This window comes from Harmonia axyridis, chromosome 5, assembly GCF_914767665.1.
Source record: "Harmonia axyridis chromosome 5, icHarAxyr1.1, whole genome shotgun sequence".
Classification (NCBI taxonomy): domain Eukaryota; kingdom Metazoa; phylum Arthropoda; class Insecta; order Coleoptera; family Coccinellidae; genus Harmonia; species Harmonia axyridis.
In genome coordinates, this window is record NC_059505.1 from 4,450,296 (window position 1) to 4,473,086 (window position 22,791).

At 35.5% G+C, this 22,791-nt stretch overlaps 1 protein-coding gene across 4 annotated transcripts in view; it reads left to right on the forward strand.

Moving 5' to 3' along the window:
• LOC123681078 (protein phosphatase Slingshot) overlaps nt 1–22,791 on the forward strand; it is a 183,345-nt gene that overhangs the window by 59,764 nt on the left and 100,790 nt on the right. For 2 of the 4 annotated variants that reach the window (XM_045619283.1, XM_045619285.1), the window contains exon 4: nt 21,052–21,076. The exons of the other annotated variants lie outside the window; for them this stretch is intronic. In XM_045619283.1, coding sequence (XP_045475239.1) covers nt 21,052–21,076 — 25 coding nt within the window. The remainder of the gene's footprint in view (nt 1–21,051; nt 21,077–22,791) is intronic. 4 annotated transcript variants of the gene reach the window in all.

Consider the following 22,791-nt stretch of genomic DNA (forward strand, 5'->3'; position numbering starts at 1 on the left):
TTTTTCTTGAGGGTGGTGGTTAATCGAAAAACTTTTTTTAAGACAACTTTTACTTATATCTGTAATATGAGAAAGAAAGGTTCGATAACGAAGTTTGAAACAAAGATCACTCGAAATAGCATTTTTTGTTTTTATTCGATTATTCAGACCATTCGATTGTTTCTAAATTGGAGGTACAAAGAGAAATGAAAAATTCTTTGAATCATTTTAAAAATAGAATGTCCTATACATGGGCCCGCACATGCTTTGTTTTCGAGATACAGGATGTTTCTTGTAGTGATGATTTTACCAGTTAATCGAATCTTTATTGATCTTCTCTACATATTGGGTAAATAAGTACCGAAACTTATAATTAATTATGTATTCATCACAGCTCACTGGATCTGGATTGTTTGACAAGAACCGACAAGAAACTATAAAGTGTAGTACTGGACTACTGTTTCTTTATACATTTTTTTGAACTACTAGTGGTTCACCAGAAAAAAAATTCTGGTGAAGATAAGCGGTCAATCCAGAAAAAATATCACCCTGTAGATTTTCATTCAAAATTAGCATATCACATGATGAAAACTTTGAATTGGAATATCTTTGCCAAATATATGAAGGAAAGGTGCTATGAGAAAAAACTTGAACTTTGACATTTGTATTTCGAAAACAAATTGTTTCCGGACCCATTTTATAGGACTTTATTCATTAAAGTGATCCGAGGAATCTGCCATTTTCGTTTATACCTTCAATTTAGGAACACCTTGTATAGTCAATTCAAAACTGATGTCTTTACAAATTAATTGCAATTTGAATGAAACACATTAAATTGTAAAACACAGCACAGACGATTTTTCGATGCGAATAACTCAGTTCAGTTCTTTGATAACTGTTTTTTTCGTGAGGAAAATTATACGAAACCCCGAAAATAACGGGTAAGTGTATATCTACGACGAATGCAAACATCACAGATGGCAAAACAAGGGGGACGATGACAAAACGGGTAGAGAAAGGAAAATAATAAATCTCGGACATATACGTGCAATAAAAGTAATCATCTTGAAAACGATAATAAACCCATAAACCGTAAAAGGGTCTAATTTTTTGCTGCCGTGTCGATTTCAAAGAAGAGTAAAAAGAGTATTGGTTCATTTTTTGGAAGATTTTTTCTGAAATTCTATATTTATTTATTTAACTATAAATGGACTGGCCATTTTACAAATATTATTAAGTATAGAATAAAAATTAACAGAAATTCTTTGAAAAATAAACAAGCAGAAATAAAACATAAACCAAAAAAGCTTACAAACTAATGCAACACTTCAAAAAAACGCTTTAGTCGAAAAATTGTAACGTGAAACAAATCTATATCCACCGACCCAGCAGCACGTAGAGCTCTTTCAAGGGGGTTGTACATTTAATAATTTGTTCTACTGAACTTAATTTTGAACAAATCCCAGGTTCTCAAGTTCCTCTGAGGGAACATTTATTCGAATATTTACCAAAAGATAGAGACAATCGATGAAATTATGTATAATTTTATAAATCAACATAATACCAAAATTACGACGCCTCGTTTCGAGAAGATTGAGAGACAAATTATTACGAATAATTTCATAATTAATGGAATCGTGAGAGTAACCCCATTTATATGATGTCCACTTTAAAAATTTATTTTGTACCCTCTCAATGGATTGAATATGAATTCCATAAAAAGGTGTAATCTTAGGGGGTAATTACCCCCAGTACCCCCATTTCTACGCCCTTGTTCGACCCACATTCAAAAATCCTCATCTCGTTTATGCTGACAATCCGAAAATACAAACGCACATCCATTCTCGAAGTAGGCTTCGGCGCCGTTCACCAATAATAAAGGCCTGTTATCCGATGTGACGTTTACAACTACTTGCATCGTACAAGAACCGAACTCGGTCGTAAATAATTTCGTGTTGTACGAACGCGACAATAAATTTCTTTTCGAAGCGTATAGAAATGCATTTTCTTTATGCCGTTCCGCTTCCATACACCCTAAATAGGTCACGACGTCGAGGCGGCCTATGGCGCTCCGGTCGCAAAAGTCGTACATAAATTTCCCGTTTATGTCTTCTCTTTACGACCCCGGCGGTTCCTCTGCGTCCCGAACTTTCTTCCTTGCCTCATGCGTGGAATAAATTAGTTCTCCAGAAACGGGGAGGATTGAATTATCTCGAATGGGCCTCCTCCCCCTATCGCGTGATGTAATTTCGGGTTTTTTCTTCCAGAGATGCCGATATTGCTTTTCTTCAAGGGGGATGTTTACAACTAAACACACACTGTCGACGAGGCTTTTGTGAAGCTCGTAGTTTGCGAGAGAGATAAGTGTTCATTTTGTGACACACATTTCATTTCAGTTGCCTCTAGGAAGGATCTGAGATGACTCAGCAGAAAAAATCCTAGATAAAAGACTAGATTGAATAAGGACTGTATTGGGGCTAATTTGTGTCATCTCTCCTGTAGATCAATTGGAAAAGGACAATTTCAAGAACTTTCGACAACGACAATGTTTGTTTTTTTAAGAGCTATAGAACTTTAAATTGCAATAAAACAACGATGGATTATTCGATTGACATGAATTTTATTTATCCGCAAGATAATCTTGTGGCATTACATTTTAAATATGATTTCTGGCATATGACCGACACGGCTGGCTCGGATGTAGTCCAATCTGGACGTCCAATTTTCGATGACTTTTTCCAACATTTGTGGCCGTATATAGGCAATATCACGGCGAATGTTGTCTTCCAAATGGTCAAGGGTTTGTGGCTTATCCGCATAGACCAATGACTTTACATAGCCCCACAGAAAGTAGTCTAGCGGTGTAAATCACAAGATCTTGGAGGCCAATTCACAGGTCAAAAACGAGAAATTAGGCGGTCACCCAACGTGTCTTTCAATAAATCAATTGTGGCACGAACTGTGTGACATGTTGCGCTGTCTTGTTGGAACCACAGCTCCTGAACATCATGGTTGTTCAATTCAGGAATGAAAAAGTTAGTAATCATGGCTCTATACCGATCACCTTTGACTGTAACGTTCTGGCCATCATCGTTTTTGAAGAAGTACGGACCAATGATTCCACCAGCCCATAAAGCGCACCAAACAGTCAGTTTTTCTGGATGTAACGGTGTGTCGACATACACTTGAGGATAAGCTTCACTCCAAATGCGGCAGTTTTGTTTGTTGACGTAGCCATTCAACCAGAAGTGCGCTTCATTGCTAAACAAAATAAAATGGACGTAGTGCGCGATACGTATTCAGCACAGAACCATTATTTTCGATATAAAATTGCACTATTTGCAAGCGTTGTTCAGGCGTGAGTCTATTCATGATGAATTGCCAAACCAAACTGAGAATAAATCACTTGACAGCTGTTGAATCGGTCGCCATCTTGAACAGAAATGCCAACTTAAAGTTATATACCTCGAAAAAAAAAACACTCGTAAGAACTAGGTTCTTCATTTCAACAGTTCAAGCACCAAAACATTGTCTACTATCTACCCGCTTCGCCGTTTACCTCCACAGAGTTCAATAGGGAACCCTTTTGGACTTTTCTGCTATCTCAAATGTAAATTTCATACCCATTATTTTCATCCCCGGCTCTAAATAACACTGACAGCGTTAATTTAGCTGATAGCTGTCCGATGTGATAATTTACGTCAGCAGACGTGAGAGAAGGGTGCATTTCGTGACTAATTTTATTGGAATTGGCTCTAGGGAGGATCTAAGATCCTTCACAGTAAAATATTCCAACATTCCTACTCTAAGCACAATTCCCTCGCGAAAAAATTGCGCGAGGGAATTTCACCTAGTACGCAGCTTAGTATGTAACCTATTTGTGCATACAAAGACCGAAATACAGTTGATTTAACTGTCATTATAATTCTGAAGGAATGCTTTTCGAATACTTCATAGAGTAATAACATAGAAGGATGTCCCCAACATGGTTAGATTACGTTGTCGGATTGTGATATATTTTCAAATCTACAATTTTACTATATCGTTATGAATGTATATTACTTTGAATGAAATATATTTATTTGAGTGATTCCCGGTTGAATATGCAAATTTGAATATTTGGAATCCGATATTTTTCCTAATGGTCGAATTTATAATAAGCAGAATATTCATTATTTTCTGTATCTACCTGCTGAAATCCAAGGTTTGGCAACTATTGCTCTCCTAGTGTCATCGGTTGTTTCACGTCGTTTGGCGCGCTTGAAGTTTGTTTTCTGAATTTCTGATATATAGAGGTAGTTAGTTCAATATATTTTGAGTTAATATGAAACGTTGATTCATTTTGGAACATAAGAAGTGCTTTCTTTGTGGAGAAACTAACGAATTGAGTGAAATAACGTATCACTGATATGTTTTCATTTCCGCTTGCTTCCTGTCAAATTTGATAGTTCATGTTGGGGACAAAATTTGCTTACTGAAAATGACATATGCTCCCTCTATCTATGTTCATTACTCTGAGGAATACTTCTATGGTATTCTTGTCATTATTATTCTCCTCAAGAGTCAATATGTGTTCACTCTATTATCTTTGGAGATTGAAAAAATGAGCAATAAAACAGTGCCAGTGCTTGCAGATTGAAGTACTCTTTGAATTCAACAATTTCCCACATTGTTGCACATAACAGCTGAAAATGACCGCCATTAAATGGCAGATAGTGATGCTATGCGATTGTCATTAATGACCACTTTATCTGCTGCATGCTGTTTTCAGTCTTAGAACTCGTAAAATCAGTATACGATAGATTATAATGATTATTTCTGCATAAAATGCTTGAGTATTCGAATTGCTACGAAATGAACCTAGGGAAAAGATTGTAATTGCAGTCCAATAATTTCTCTCTGACTTTACTTTTGTTGAGCAGTTGGAATTGTTCGAACCGTCAATTCAAATATAAATTTGCATACGTCTTCCCATCATATTCTGCAAAGAGTCGATGCAATATTCTGTCGAAACTACTGTTTTGGAGTTAAATCAACCTGATGCGATTTATAACTCTGCAAATGGATATGACCCAATGCTTCTTTTTGCTTCTTGTTCTCTGAACTTCTGAACCCTAATTCTCATTTCTTATTTTATGAGAAACGTACCAGTAGAACTCGATATATGTATTGGGATATTTCTACAAAACCACTAGTGAACTAATTCGAATTGCCTTACCAAATTGTAATGATATCGAAAAAGTAGATACCGATATTTTGAGGACCAGGAATTTCGTATTTGCGCAAGCTTATGGTATCCATACCAATTTTCATCAAAATCGGAGAAGAATGATATGAAGATATGGATAACTGTTAAATGAATTTGCAGATCGACATATAGGTGGATACGAAACCAAAGTTGTGAACAAATGCATTTTGCACAATTCTGAAGATGCATTTGGGACAATCCTGAAGAATTGTCTAAAATGCATTTTGCAAGTGAACATTTTGCATTCGTATTTAAGGTACACATATCATTCTAAACCTTCGTTGAGGATTGACGCTGTAGTATTCATGGCTGAACCAAATGCTCACTATCGTAAGGCCGCTGTCATCCAGGAATAGATGGTATTGGAATGCCAAAGGAAACTAAATGAAATAGGAAAGATGACAAGATCTATTTAGTCTAGGTTTCGGTCACTCGGGAATAAAAGGAAATGAAGACGCTAACACATCTTTCCAAGACGCACAAACTCCTCTTATTGGCCCAGAACCTTTCTGTGGTATGGGTAAATGTACCTACAAGAAGGGGTTTCAGGAGAAGGAAAAACCGAAAGGCGAACTGTCTGGTGAAATCTTCCTGAGTTGGATCATTCCAAGAAGTTTCTTCGAAACTTTGATACTGCGAGTATCTGGATTTTTGCAAGAGTCTGCTACACCTCCTCACTGAATTCTTCACAGGGAATTATCGCTTTAGGAAGCACCTCATGAGAACGAGTTTAGCAGAAAATGACGATTGCAGACTGCAGAGTGGAGGAGGAAAAATCACGTGGTGACACAATACCACGTCATCGCCAGCCAACCCAAAAAATGCTCTGGACAAGAGACTCGTAGAATTGAGGAAGTAATCTCTTTGAGGCCATCCAAACTACTGAAGTTTATTAGATCCCTGGAACTAGAGAAAAAAAACAGTAGACTACGAGGACTAATGACGAGAGAGCTCTGATGGATACCACAATGAACCATAAGGTCGTAGTGTAATGAACCCCCCTTAGATCTTAATCTAAGAGCAGATTATAAATTTATTAGTTTCTCGATTAATAATTAGTTAGGTTCCTGTGATTGTTCCTTGAAATCAATGTGAATTGGGTTCATCACAATAAAATGATACTTAGAAGGGAAATCCTTTATGAGCCAGTAATCAAAATTAAACAAAGTTTATATGGCTTGAGGGAGTCCCTCAGGCTTGGAAAGGGTCGGTATGAACATCATCGATAATAATATGCTTTTCATTGTCAAACATTCGAACAGTTTATTTCATCATCAACTTCAGCCTAGACGAGGTGAAAGGAACAAAAGCTGGAATTCCCGTAATGCGAGCAACATAGCGAATTTCAGAAATAAAACGGAGGATGCTTCATCACTTATCATTATAAATAATAAAAGTGACTCACTCTGATTACTAATAACTGAATAAGTAGGTAAACACAAAGGTAAAACACATTCCGCGAGAGCTTCTGACACAATCGCCTGATAAAAATGACGAGCAACATGTAGTTGACGTCCTTATCGTTATTTTTGGTGGAATATTAATGAAGTGGCATGATTAGGTTAAAAAAAAACTTTACGTTGAAGATATGATAACCGAGTGATTGATGAACGGGCTTGGCGGAGTTGATAGATTCCATTCGAGGTAATTGTTATCAAAGTTTGTATTTTTTTTCTTCTAAACTAATTATCGAATTCCAATATATAATTTTTTTTGTATACAGGGTGTTCCACCATTGACGCAACGCTCTATCACGATTAAGCTCTTTGTATTCTGTGCAAGACTACTTCAGTAATAAAATTGGAACAATAAACGCTTTAACAACTACGTATTGAAATTATCAAAATTCACTATAAAAATTGTGAGAAGTTTGCAGTCTAGACTTGCAGAGCATCTTCTCGGACGGAAATAGCGAATCTTTTGTAAAAATGTGAGCTGTTCGGGTAAGTTAGTGATGTGAAAAATCGAAACTATGTGCGTCGCTCAAGAACAACGAGGAATTTCTCTGCTGTAACCAGTATTGTAACCAAAAATCCAGATTATTCGTCAAAGAATTGTATTGAAAGAGGGTAAAATAGGGATTCACGGCTTGGCTTGATTTCTCAAGCCCAAGCTCCTGCTCAAGTAGCTTGAGCTTTACTTGAAATCAGCTCAAGTTCAAGTCAAGTAGTAGTTTTGCAATGTCAAGTCATGTATTTATTTAATAAATACATGATATTGAAAAACTACTACTCGACTTGAACTTTAGTTGATTTCAAGTCAAGGCTACCTTCCTTGTTGACTTATTTTACATTTTATTAAATTCCATATATATATTTTTGAAAGATTTCGTATCATCTCCAAAATAAGAGAGGTTTTCTCCCCATGGGCAGTGAATTTGAATTTCGAAGGCAAAATGTCAGGAAGGAGGAAACAAAGAGAAGGCTACGAGTATTCAATCGAATGAAAAATGGAAATAATGCTAGATTGGAATAAATTCCTACTGTCGAGATAGGAGGAGTGTCGGAATAATTATTGTTGTATTGGTAATAGAATATCAAATGACCAACTTCAGATAATTAATTTACTAGATTCCATACAATTTACATGTATTAATAAAGTTCAATTGATAGATAAATAATAGCGTATTGAATTATTCATATCAATAAACAAAGAACTATAACACTTCACTCAATAATAAATCCTGTGCCTGGCGCACAGATGGCACTGCCTGTACCATACCACTTTTTCCCTCATTAAGGGTGCACACTACCTTTCTCACCAGATATAGCAAAATATTTGAAGCAATAATTTTTCAGAAACCTTGTGACTCGAGAACGTATCAAGATATCTATGATCTGCTTTCTGATATCTTATTATTTCGAAAAAAGAGTATATAAATTATAGTTCTCGAAATCCTTTCATTCAGCATCTGAGAGTAATAAACATAGATAGAGGGAACATATGTCATTTTCAATAAGTAAATTTTGTCCCCAACATGGACTATCAAATTTGACATGAAGCGTACGGAAATGAAAACATATCAGTGATACGATATTTCACCCAACTCGCGAGTTTCTCCACAAAGAAGCACTTCTTATGTCCCATAGTGAATCAACATTTCATATCAACTCAAAATATATTGAAATAAATACCTAAATATATCGGAAATTCAGAAAACAAACTTCAAGCGCGCCAAACGACGTGAAACAACCGATGACACTAGGAGAGCAAAATTTGCCAAACCCTGGATTTCAGCAGGTAGAAACAGAAAATAATAAATATTACTTACCTACTATAAATTCGGCAAATAGGAAAAATATCGGATTCGAAATATTTAAATTTGCATATTTAATCGGGAATCACTCAAATAAATATATTTCATTAAATATAATATACATTAATAATGGTTAATTGAATTAATTAATTAAATTAATTAATTATTAATTAATTAATAAAATTGTGGATTTGCAAATATATCACAATCCGACAACGTAGTCTAACCATGTTGGAGACATGTAAAATTTGCGTATACTCCCTCTATCTATGTTTATTTCCTTATGGTGAGCATCAAATTTGGGACACCCTGTACTGTCTGACTTCAATCTCAATGAAAGTTTGTTCGATATACCTATCTGGGTCACACGTCAACTCCCGAAGATAAATGAACAAAATATTTCCTCTCTGCCGTTCGGTTTGTAAACATTAAGGAGGTTCCTTGAATGAAACTCGAGTTTGTCAAAGCACTCCACGAAAGAAATATGGCCCAAGAGATTAATTGATGAAACAATCGCCGATTTATAGTCGAATTCATCGTTCAAGGAACCAGAATTGCGGCAATCAATTTTGCAGCTGGGATTCTTAAATGGGGATGTTGCGTCATATAATACAATCAAATGAATGTGGGTTTTCCACATTTGAGGCCTTTTTTAAAATGCTAAAATAGCATTTTTATTATCTTATTTCTCGAATTCAATTCAATAAAATTGATTTAAAATGTGTTAATTCTTATCGACTAGCAGGTGACTGCGAAGGCCAATCAGGGTAATTTGACGTCATAGCACTGAAACGTTTAGAATATAGACAAACTGATCTCATCTAGAACTAGTTTATCTATGGTTTAGAACGTAAGATGATATAGTCAAACCGACTTGACTGTCAATATCAGTTGATATCAGTTCCGTTTGACAGACCGTTTGCACGTGGTGATTATAGATGAACTAGTTAGTCTATGGTGTTGGCTCTTTTATGCAGTGACGTCACCATAATACCGTGACAGAATGGAGCGTTTCAGCGGGAATTTTGAAAACTTTTTTTATTTACGTATTTTTCATTGGTACTTTCTATATTTTTCTATGAAAATATATATTTTCGTGTTTATATAGGGCTTATATACAAATTAGAAGCAATGGACTAGTTTTCATTTTTCTGTGAAGGATTTATTCTAAAAATTTAAGTAAAATGAAACAAAAATGTGGAAGAATCATTGAAATATCTCTAGAAATGAAAAAGTTATGGGACTTTGAAGTTGCGCTTGGAAGAATAATTTCATAGTACGTGTAAGTGGCGTGCCGTCACACACTAGACGACTGGTATTCGCAGAGTGCTTACGAATTCAATGTATGGTGTACAATCACTTGTGCCGTTCGTGTCGTGTTTTGTTCGTTACACGATGGCTGAAATAACTTACTATATACATACATATAAATTACTCTTTTCTCTTTTTACTTTTTACTCCTCACATAAATATGTTTTGCCATTGATAGACTTCAACAACCAGTACTCAACTACAAACTGTTTATGAAACGTTTTTTAAATAAATCATCGTTATAAGTTGAACCATGATGAAGCAAACTCAAAAGTAGATACCCGCTTGAAAAGTTTAACTCCTTTTATTTCAGCACTGACATAAGATGGATTTGAAGAAAAAAACTCCATCACTGCGAATATATCTATTTTAGGCAAATTGTCACTTTGTCCTTTCACGAAGCCTTCTTCCATTATGGTGACATAAAAACAAAACTCGAGTTAAAACTACACTGTACAACTACAAACGGCGCGAGAGCCTTGGCGCGGCTAAGTATTTAAACGTAATTTATGGTGTAGCGATCACAGGCAAGTGCCGTGACGTCACAGACCAAAGACGTTCCGCGCTAAAATACGTAAATTTAAAGAATCTATTTCTCAGTCATTTATTGATGGATTTTCAAAATTTTTTCACTGATTTATCAGTTTTGCTCTATATTTCAATTCTATCGTGTCAAATATATTATTATCAACATCACTAAACTAGTCCATTTCAAAATATAGACAACATCCCTATTGTGGCAATCAATTTTGCAGCTGGGAATCTAAAATTCGCAGCTACAAACAAAACGTACTTATCTTCTGTTATACGCCCATTATTACTGGTCTTACGCAAACATCTTTAATTAAGAATTAATTACATGGGTAAGAAATTCGGCGGTCGACTCGATTGAGTGAAGATCTAGATCGTTTCGAGAACTTGTTGCAGATAAGTTACCAGCCATGGGAACTGTGTCTCGGTGTCCTTGAAATTTTGCGCAATATTATTATGATAATTTATGTTAAAAAGACGATAGTAATTACAATTTAACGAGTTCGTCTACACCTCGACGGTATACTTAACGTAGATTTCCAACAAATTATCTTGGAAAATTGATACTTTACATTTTTATGAAGGATTTTCCAGTAGAAGTTACATTTTGAATAGGTTGTTATTTGAACAGCTGTCATCTTTTGACATGGATCGAGAAATGCTTAAACAACGTATTGAAAATGTTAAAAGTCACTACAAAAAAGGTGAAAAAAAGTTTGCAAAACTAAAGCACTTCTGGGTCGTCTTGGAGCACCTCTTGGACTGACAATAACGGAACTGGTGGAATAATGTGTGCTTTTAATTCCACCAGTTTCACTATTGTCGGCCAAAAAGGTGCTTCACAAGGACCCAAAAGTTTTTCGAATTGTTACCGCAAAATTTGCTGCAGGATAAAAGACCTTATCCTGCGGTAAACCGTTCGGACAGTTACAGGATGGCCTTGTTTTCCTAACCACTCATCAGCCAAAGATCGAGTTGTCGCAAATCGGTCTCTAATGGCCAGAAGTCTTAGACGTCGATCTTGAACTTCATTTGTGCCCCTTCGACGTCCGGTGCCTACTCTTCTTCGATTTTGGGTATTATCAAACCACGCTTGACAACATCTCATAACAGTAGTTGGATGTTCGTACAGTTAGCGATTTCTCGAAATGACAACCCCGCCGCTCGTAGACCAATAATTCGACCTTTTTCAAATTCACTTAGCTGGCGATAAATTCCGCGTACACGTGCTGTAGGCATTTCAACAACATCGACTTGCGGATCTACTCGAACAGCTTGTTTGTTGTAAAATTCAGAAAACATGCAAAAAAAACCACTACTACTAACAAAAATTGTTTATGTACATGAAAAAACCTTCTCCAAATTTCAATCATATACTATCTATGTTTTACCAAAAAAAAATTAAAATTTAAACAGCTCCTTCTGGATGTTGCAGTTTCTTTCTCAGTTGGTATATATCATATCGAAATGAAAATTTGATCGATATTTTAAATGAAAGTGGGTTTTAAGTTTACTTTCAGAACTACAAAATGGATAACCCTTTTGTGTATTTTTTCGAAAGGAACCAAATTTCAAGAGCATACAATAAATAAGGATAAAACCTAACCAATTCCCTGCTTTATTTTAGTCATTAAGCAAAATAAATCAACAAAAGGTACCCCTCGATTGCGAAACATACATGACCTAAGTGGCGTTCATTAAAATCTCATAACCTCCCACCGCTCGGCGTTCAGAGGAACATCCTCGATGTTCCCTGGAGCATGCACCGGCGCTGTCAACTGTCTTTTGTTTGATTAATTACGTGCCACAGAGTTCGGAAAAATCGCTCCACATATATATGCAATCTTCCCCGTTACAATCCGTAATACAGGAAAATTTGCGCAACTTACGTCATTAAGAAACGATAACAACTTCCAACTGTGAGAAATCGCCAACAAAAAGGTTATTAGCTATTCGTTTTCGTCGTTGCTGAATAACATTGCCAATTACGTATGTGAGGTTCTCACACGTTACCGTTGCGTTACGCTGCCATTGGGTAATATGGTAATTTTATGGGTAACCCGTTGCGCATATTCAATTTCGAGCGAGGAGTTTTGATTCAAAGATGTATACTGGTGCCCCTGAAAATTATCCGGTGTGAAGTGAAATGATGATTCCGAGAGATCAAAACCAAAACAACATCACTCTGAATGATTACTGTAATCTGGTTTCTGGTGTAGTTCAACGGCATTCTTTGCATGCACCAGAATGCTCTTTATCGAAAACAAAAACATTCCATTTCATGTTGTACTGAATGCCTCTCATTCATATTCTATTCTATTTCAACATAGGAAGATTTTTTTTCCAAATTTACAATAATGACTGACAATATCACAAAGTTCTACTTTTCCTTCACCGGAGGGAAAAATGTTGCTATGTCAACGATGAGTTACTTTTCCGGAAAAAGTATGGCTTAGCAATGATAACTATCAACTATTATACGTGTCTGTCAAAATTAACTGAGCAAATTTTCGATTGATCAATTATAACGATTTTCAATATTAGATATTGGGTGGGTATACACAAGCTCGCCATGAAAAGTAGAGATTCACGGCTTAGCTTGATTTTCGAGCTATTGAGCTTGAGCTTGACTTGATTTCAAGCCAAGCTAAAGTCAAAAAGTAATTTTTCAATCTCAAGTCAAGTATTTATTACTTGAATCATATCAAGCTACTTGATTTTTAGCAGTTTCATTGTGTAGTGTCACATCAGTAATGAAATGAGAAGGAACCTTGCAGAAAACACTTTTATTTATTTAACTTATTGTATGAAAGAACCGAAAATATCAACTTTTTCGAAATAGAAACATAAATTGAATCACTATAAATCATAACAAGATAAAAAATAATGAAGAAATAAAGTTTCTTAATATTGAAAAACCTCAAGGCTTCGTTTGATTTCATAATTTTCCATCCAGGATCTGAGACATATGAGGCATCCTATAGATTTGTCGCCTAACCTATTGCGGGTTTTTGTAACTGTAACAGCAGTGGAAAATTGTCTTTCAACAGGAGCTGAAGATGCTGGCGTTCATAAAAAAATCCTTGACTATTTAGGCCAACTTGGAAAGGTATTTCTGAAATTACAAAAATCTACTAATAGATATCATAGAAATGTAGAAAAACTACCAATGAAGTCACACTGGCGAATGCTTCAGTCTCTCGACGCTCGAGGAATCTCCATATTTAGTCTATGCGCGCACGAGATTGCAGAAATATATGCCGTGCGACGCGTGCATATCAAGCTCAAGTAATATCAAGTAGCTCGATATCAAGTCAAGCAATAAATATCTAAGATCCAGTCAAGCCAAGCTCAAGTTTGTAATTTTTCAAGAGCTTGATTTTCAAGTCCAGTCAAGTAGTTAGTTCGGTTTGATGAATCCCTAATGAAATTGACAATTCTCCTCCTTTTGAAATAATATGCTATTCACTGTTTAAAAGCATAGCTTCGTTTTAGCAGAAGTGTGCAACAAATCCATCTTATTGCATCAATGCCGACACGTGTTGGGGAGTGTATAGAATATAGATAATAGCGGTGGACGAACACATTATTAACAAAAAAAAAAAAAAAAATGTAAACCCTTCGTTTTTTTCCAAAATTCAATCATTCACTCCTTGCTATACTATCTTTGTTTTACAAAAAAAAATTTGTATTTAAACAGCTCCTTCTGGGTGTTGCAGTTTCTTTGTCAATTGGTATATACATATTTGATGTTTTCGTACACACATTCAGGGAGTCATAAAGCGCTATCCCCTTCAATTCGTTCCACATGACTGCGAATTTTAGAGCTTTTCCGCTTCCCTCATCTCAAACTGCCTGATACGACCCACACCTACACACAGACATACAAATATATGCAGATGCGGGCGGTAAAAACTCCGGTGAATCATCGATGGACTGTGAAAAAAAAAAGATTAAGTTCAGTCGATATTTTCCAGACGGCCAGGCAGCGCTCTGACGTCACGTCTTTTCGCTTTTGGCAAACGCGGCAAGCGAAAAGAAGACTCTGGTCGTGGGCGAGGCGAAAGCGACAGGAGAAAGTTGAGCCCGTGCGTGGGTGCCGAAATACGTCGGGGACTCCATTTCGTCAAAATATACGGACGCGAAACGATGAATCGAGGTTCTAGTTCTTGTTGTTGAACGATAATACGGGCTTATAAAAGTTTATTAGACGTTTGTGGAGAACGGAAAGTGGTATTTTCTTTAAAATTTGCTAAAATGTTCTACCTATCCGTAATAATTTGAAAAGGCGACGTTGCCGTTTTTTTACAAAAAATCAGTAGCACTTGTGATAAGTACTTCAAATAAAACATTTCATCTTTTCACTTCGCTGGCAGTTCATTTTTATTTTTATGTGTTACAACTTTATTGGTTTTCGATTTCAATTATTTTTTTATGAATTATTCTCCGAAATGAAATTCTGATCATATCTTCAATTTTACGTTAGGAGTATATTCCTAGGACGTTGAAATGTTGAGCATGGTTCAGGGAGTACTTAAATATTAAAGGAAAACGTTAAATTAGGTCATCGAAACTTTTTTTTCCATTTTTGCGCTTTTGTTGCTGGGGTGCAATGACCTATCATTTTGATCAAATGCCTGTAATTTTTGAAATTCAATCCGAGAGTGATAAAGATATCCTTTTTTTCGTGTAGATCCAAGGTCCAAATATCTCTCAATTATGCAAAAATTTAAATAGCTTGGTTCTGGATATTACACAAATATGATATTTTGCGTTCTCACTATAATTGAAAAAATGGCCATTCAATTGAATTTCAACTGAAATTTAGGAGTCAGTTACAAAATAGCGAAAACGAATGTTGATTTGAAGTGTCATGAAAATTGTACCATTGGAAAGATAAGAAAAAGTATAATTTTCTCAGAATCTATCAGATTTCATTTTGTGATTGAATGCACAGCAGATTATAAAAATATACCTCAATCAATCGATGAGATGAACCGAACGAAAACACATATGCTCAATTTAGAAATTATGATTTCTCTAATTTTGTGAAAAATCCGTTCATTCTGCCATACATTGTAGAACAAAATCAAGTAGGCATAACTCAGTTTCACACAGATCTCATGGTGACATTTCATTATTATATGTTGGTACCTACTAGGAACCCTCATATCAGATTCGTCTATTATCTGTCGAATTCATGATACAGAAAACAGTTCTGTCAACCAACATGATATTTATGCAAATATTTCAATAAAAATTCAATGAATTAATAATAATGTATAAAACTCGTACAGAAGGTTCATTCTTCCACTCGTTCATTGAAAAACTAGCCACTTCGTGGCTCGTTTTTGATTGTTTAACTCGTGGAAGAATATCGATGCTTTCTGCACTAAATTATTAGTTATTAAATAATTAAATTTTCATACATGACGAATATTTTGTCCGAAGAAAGATTGCATTTTCAAGGATTAGTCTTTAGAATTCGTTCAAGGTATAAAATATTTCAACTCTTCTCGTGTCGTCATCTGTTTTAACTTATGCAACGCGACAATTGTGAAGAAAATGCCATCCGGTAGGCTGCAATAAATGACATCCGAAATTAGCTTCATTATTTTCGAACTCTATCTTCTATTGTGTAACCTCCTCTCTAGTACATCATTTCCATTGGGCGTATCCGACGTGGCATAAAAGGTTCTATATTAAAACTCTGTGGTCGGACGAGAGTAATTAGTGGCCAAAACTTTGCCTTTGGCGTGAGAGGTATGCACATTTACGTTGTCATTTTCTAGGCCAATGGGCATGGAAGGCGATTACAAATTTTAGTTTGGGTCTTTTACTCGTATGTATTTGGTCAACTTTGAAGGTTCAGTTTGGCTTATATTGAAGGATTTTATATGATGAATTCAGTAGGATCTACCTCCTATGGTAAAATGAAAATGAGGAAGGCATGTTTATATGAAGAGTTTTCCAATAAGAGTTCATTTTGATATTGAGAAAAAAAACGAGATATATCAATGGATATTTATTTCATTGTGAAGAGGAAGGTATCCTATTACCTATGGAGAAACCATATTCTTTTCATGAAATGTTCCATTACCAATTCGCATATTATCGGCTGTATGTCCTCGATAACTTCACGAATGTCATCTCTAAATTCTTGAATCGATTATGGAGCATTGGCATAGAACTTTCATGTGACCCAAAGAAAAAAGTCTAAACGTGTTGAATCACAAGAACTCGGTGGCCAATTATTTTAGAGAAATAGAACGACAAGGAAACTTTTCTTGCAAAATTGCAAATTGCATTTGTTGAAAATAAATGTCGTCCACTTTAATCTTCCAATTCCGGCCACAAAAAATCTTTAATTTTAGCTCGGTAGCACAATTTTTTCGCCGTAACAGTTGCACCAGCCTCATTTTCGTATAAGTAAAGTCCAATCATACCACCATTCCAAAAACCGCACCAAACAGTGACACTTTGGGGATAAAGAAGGCTTTTCTATTCTACTATCATTCTTGTATTTTACGAACCCCAAATGCTTGCTTATGTACGTAGCTGCCTTGTTGAAAAAGGGGCTTATAACTGAAGAGGATTTTTAGATGAAAACCCTTATCATTTTGATGCATTTCAAGGTCTCAATTGGCAAAGAGGTAATCAACTGACTTGAGTTCTTGTGTTAACTGAACTTCAAAAGCTGCAAAATACTGTTTAATATCGTTTGTGAAATGCCTAATTCCCAAGATCGACTAGGAATCGACAAACCTGGGTTTTCGTCATCACTACAGGTAACAGCAGCAATATTCTCAGTTGTTCTTGAGCAACGTATATGGTTTCGATTCTTCACTTCACTAACCTGTCCCAACAGCTCAAATTATTCCACCAGCTTCACTTTTGCTTGCCGAGAAGATGCTTCATGACGACTCAAAAGTGCTCTAGTTTGGCTAACTGCGACTGCACTTATGTAGTGAATTTTAACAATTTCAATGTTTCGTTGAAGCTCATCTCGTTCCAACTTGACAACTGTCGAGAAAGTCTCCTAATCTGAATAAAACTTCTTATTGTAAAACCCTATAGAAGCTACTCTTCATTTTTTTTGTCAAGCGTATTGCGACCCTGTAATAACTTTATTGTTTTCATCCAAATTTTGTTAAGTCTTCAAGAGACCTTGCCGAAAGCTCAGTTCTTTTATGGCTAATCGTCTGCAGCTAATTTGCGAAATATAGCTTAATCAAAAATTAATCTTTTTATACGATGTGGATCAAATTCTTTTATTGATAAATGATAATTGCTTGAAAAATTACAGTTGTCCAGATACCGGGATCTTCAAAATGAAACATTTTAATGGAAGAACCATTACTTTAGTATTTTTTTCAAATAATAATAATATAAATTTTCGTTGACATGGAACCTGGGGCATATGCCCCACTAGCCCTCCACTTGTCTCCGGCCCTGTTTCGCAGAACGCATTCTATGTTCCGTTGGGCGCTATAGTTATCGAAGCCCATAAATTCAACTCCTGCTTATCTCCCGATTGCTGGTCGATAATAATCGCGACGACGGCTAGTCGATTATTTCTTAGCCGTTCTTGCTCTACCAGAAAAGATCCACGGAAGGCACCGTTACAACACGAGGTCGACTCTGTGTTGTCGAGGCTCTAACAGGATGCTGTGATGCTGCTTCTGCTCTCCCCCGCCGACGTTTCTCTTCCTCATCTCATTTCTAATTACCGCCGTTGCCGATGGTAGAGTATTTGTCAACGTCTGCAGAATTATTATCGATTAGTTGTGTTGCGGGTTCTTGTTTTAAATAACATCTGCTTGGGTTCTACTTTTACACCTATTTGCTGTTTGATTCCTGGAGGGTTCCTCTTCTTATTTACGACTTTTGATCTTGATAGGATAAAATTTTGATATTCCACTTCTGTGGTACCTTTCAAAAGCACAGAGCTTGTTTCAAAATCAGAAGAACTGTTTTTGTTGTAAGAAGGCCTAATTACTGTGTATTGATGATATTTCATGCAACATGGATTTGTTCGATCCTGGTCTCCATTGAGCAAGTATCTTTTGTTCAGTAAGTTCTTGCTAAGTGGCAGATTGGTTCACAGTTCGTTTGCATCTTCATGGACTTCCAGAAAGCCTTTGAGTTTGAGTTTGTCATTCTGTTTTTGCACATATACACATCGTCAAAAGTCTAGGTTCCTCTAGGTTTCTCAAGAAATTAACAATTTTTGTTCTGGAAATGAGATTAATATTTTCCCCTACTCTACCTCAACTGCAATATAGACAAAATAGAAAAACTGAGAAAAAAATCTAAATTTATAGATAAATTTTAGTTATTCCACAACTGAATCCAAATTCAATAGCCTGTGTTACCACTTCTTCTCTCATTCAACTGCCAAATATGCCTAGGCATCCCACGAATCAAGTCATTAATGAAATTTTCAGGCATATCGTTGCATTATTCCTGAAGGGCTAAATTCATTTCTTGAAAAGTTGAAGGTGGGTTTTGGCGTTTGGATATTGCTCTACCTAAGTAATCCCATATGTGCTCAATTGGATTCATGTCTGGTGAGTTTGCTGGCCTGTTCTCTGGATATTGTTCTCTTGAAGAATGTTTTGAACACTTCATGTGCGGTATGGTGGGGCGTTATCATCCTGTTAAATGAAATTATCCCCGAATTCACGGGCGAAATTGAGTCGCTCTTGTTTGCCTGAACCTCTCAAAACCCTTTCTCGTCGACTATCACTTTGTAAACCAAATCGTGACTCGTCCGAAAAAGAACGTTGCGCCATTGTGGTAAAAGCCAGTCTTGATGGTGTTCTGTCCATTGCCGACGGATAGCTCTATGTCCAGGTGATGGCCGAGGTACTCTTAAAGGTCTTATTGCCCTTAAATTTGAGGAATACAGCGAGTCTGATTATGGTACAGGTTGAGACTACTGGTCTATAGGTCCCCAAAAAATTACTTCGAAGGGCTGTTTCAGATACCGTTCGATTCTTTCGAGTAAAATTTGCGATATAATGTTACTCTGGCTTGACCAGGCTCAAGACTTTTGGCGATATGTGAAAGTTGAAATCTCTCGGATTTGGTGGATCTATGCAGTCCTGGTTAATCAGTTATTATAGAGAACGAAGTCAGATAATTAGAATAGAAATTTAAATTTTTCGCCAATAAAAGCTTCATCTGGAGTTCCTCAGAGGAGCCATTTAGTTTCCATATTATTTTTCCAACAGTCTCACCATTGCCGGCCGAGAAGATCCTCCATGACGATCCAAAAGTGCTTTGGTTTCGCGAAGTGAGACTAAAATTTTTATCATTTTGGTAGTGGATTTTAACGATTTCAATATTGAAGCATGTTTCGTTCCATTTTTAGTAATGGCGTAGTTTTAACTTGTCAATTTTCAAAAGATGACATCTACCAACATAACGGGCTATCCAAAATGAATCCTCTTATTGGAAGACTCTGTAGACTCTTTGAATATGAAACTTGATATAAGGTTACTGCAACGTGTGATCCAATTTATCTCATTTTAATCTACAACAAGAAAATTATCATTATTGAAATATTGTTCGGACAACGTTCATTGATTTTGACAAAGAATTTATTGAACCGATCTTCTCAAATCAGACCTCACAAAATGTCGAATTTAAAGAACATTGTTCATAAGATGTTGTAACTGAACAGATACTATGTATGTAGTACAAAGTTGTGCAACGTCTCTACGCAAGCTGACTCATTTATAATGAGAAATGGTGACATACCCCATGAAAGATTTTCTTTACTAATTATTAAAAAAAAAAAAATGAATTGTCAAGTGAGTTGGGCAAGTGTTTTGTTTTTACCTCCAGCGCTCCAATTAATATTTGTGGAAACAATGCAAGCAACTACCAATAAATTACAGTTGTTTCTTACTGTATAATAACATATGCAATTGTATGAGAGTTTTTGTAATATTACATTTATTTTCGCATTACTATGGAAAAACCATCCATTGTTGAACAGTGAAGCGTTTCACGCTCTGGCAGCAAGCACTCGAATCATTTCAACTCGAAATAAAACAGAACCAATCCTATTTACACTTCATAAATATGTTCTGTGCTAAGCGTGAGCATATGGTTGTTTTTGGATTTTTTTAATTTGCATCATGTAGCTAATCCCACGCAAAAAGTGATGTCCGATGTTGGTATTGTCTCCGAAATTTAAAACTCGTACAAATTTATTAGAAATAATGCCTTTTTTTCAAATCACCTGCATTATAAGTTTTCATTTTGATGAGAAAGGTGAAATGAGAAGCGAAATAGATCGTTATCTGCATAAAAGTTGAATCACTTAATTCTTCGAGTTTTCACCTTCCTGCTAGTCACAATATATATAGGGAGTTATTGTTAATTTTTTCAAAGGAAGCGAACTTGTTTTACAATATAATATATAAGTTTCGAATTCACTTACAATATGGGTCTATCTTTGGAGATCATATCCAAATTCAAACAAACATGTATCGATGTAGTTTTAATAACTGAAACGGAAGAAGTATTTACAATAATTAATAATTAATTACTTTAACAAACTACAAACCGGAATCGATACAAATGTCGATATTTCATAACTAAATTAAATAAAATATGACATCTCAATCATGACTTGTCATGATTAAGTTTTACATAAGTTTTTGAAATTAGACCTATTTGAATTTTTAAAGTTGATCGTTTTTTTTTCTTTCAGGTGAGCTAATTTGGAAAGATCATTAGTAAGTATGAAACTTCAAGAATTTCAGACTGCAACATGTTCTTCAATTTTGAGTGCCAAACTTTTTCCCTACTGTTCGCATCTTAGGTTTTATGTCTTGATTGTTTTTAGTACTTTTTTCATTAAGTAATAGCTCACTGATTTTCTGTTACAATTGCTACTTTTGAAGTTGTTTCTTTCTTTATAGTTTTTCTTTTGAAGTACTCTTCTCATCTTATCGTATATTTCGCTAATTATTTTCAGTTTCTTTTAATTTGTTGCTTGAATGTCCATTTAAGCTTTCATATTTGCTTATCCTCAATTCAATTATTTTGAATAAACGAAACATCATCTGCTGTTATTTGAAACGCTTCGATCTAAACAATTAAAATCTTTGTTTTTTCCAATAGTCCGCCCACATTTTTTATGGTTCTGTTAACCAACAAGATATTCTTTTCATGTTAGCAAATTCTCTTGGTCAGATATGTTATCAGTAAAATATTGTTGATAGCGTTATCAGAACCATAGAAAACTCCAGCAGAATATCGAAAAATTCTACAAATAATTATAAAGTAACAATTCATCAGAATTATAAAAATAAAAATTCAAACAAAATATCCGGAAAAGCACTGACGTCTTCATGCGCCAATAGTGACGTCACACCCAGCCATTTTTGGTTTTCCTGTCAGTGTTCAGAATCCAAACAAATAAATTGTCATTCAAATTGGTACGGTGTCGTTGAAGGAATTGGCTTATTTTCATAAATAAGAGTATTTGAGGAAAAATTTCAGTATTAATTGATAGACGGAAGAACCGAGGTTAATACCAGTAAGTTTGAATCCTGTATCATTTCCCAGATTTTGTAAAAAGCCGTGTTTATTAGTTGAACTTCAAGTTCGAACTTACTGGCATTACTCTCGTTCCTTCTGCTATCAATTAATAGTAAAATCGTTCCTTAAATAATCTTATTTTTCAAAATAAGCCAATTTCAACGTACTAATTTGGATGACAATTTGTTTGTTTGGATTCCGAACACTGATAGGAGAACTAAAATGGCGGTGTGTGACGTCATCACTAATAGAGCGTATAGCACCCTCAGATGCAAAAAATTCGTTATAAGGATGCGTCAGGTTAACCTAGAAAAATAATCTATCGTTCCCAACCGAACAGCAAGAAATAGTTTACTTGAATCGAATCTTCATAGGATTGTTGTTCTTTTTGCGTATTCTCATTTTCTATCCAAGGTGGAAAGAACGCCCACTGAGAGAAAAACTTTTTAACCTATTCACCGATCAAAATGCGGATATCACTGATCTTCCGTTTGTTGAGAACAATGAGAGCGCTAACGCGGGTCTACTCTCGAGCTCTGTGAAACTCATTCATTAGATTAATCGGATAATCTCTGATTTTTTCCTTGCGATATTCATTATTCCTTAATTGTGTTCATCTGAAATTGCATATTCGCTTCGAATCGATCCATCAGATATAAACGCTCAATTAAATCATTGTTCACGTATTAAAATCGGTTGATGCTGCATTTGATGGAATGCCGGATTTCACACTGAGGTTTTCTTCTTTCACCAATAATTATTAGGGTACAAGCCCTGGAAATGAACACTGAACTAGGTCAAGTAGTGTTTCACTTAGCAATTGGGGGATAATACAATTTGGGAATGTAGGTTTTTTTTGACTTTAAACTATGAAGTTTCCCAAATAATTGGGGTCTACATTAGCAAC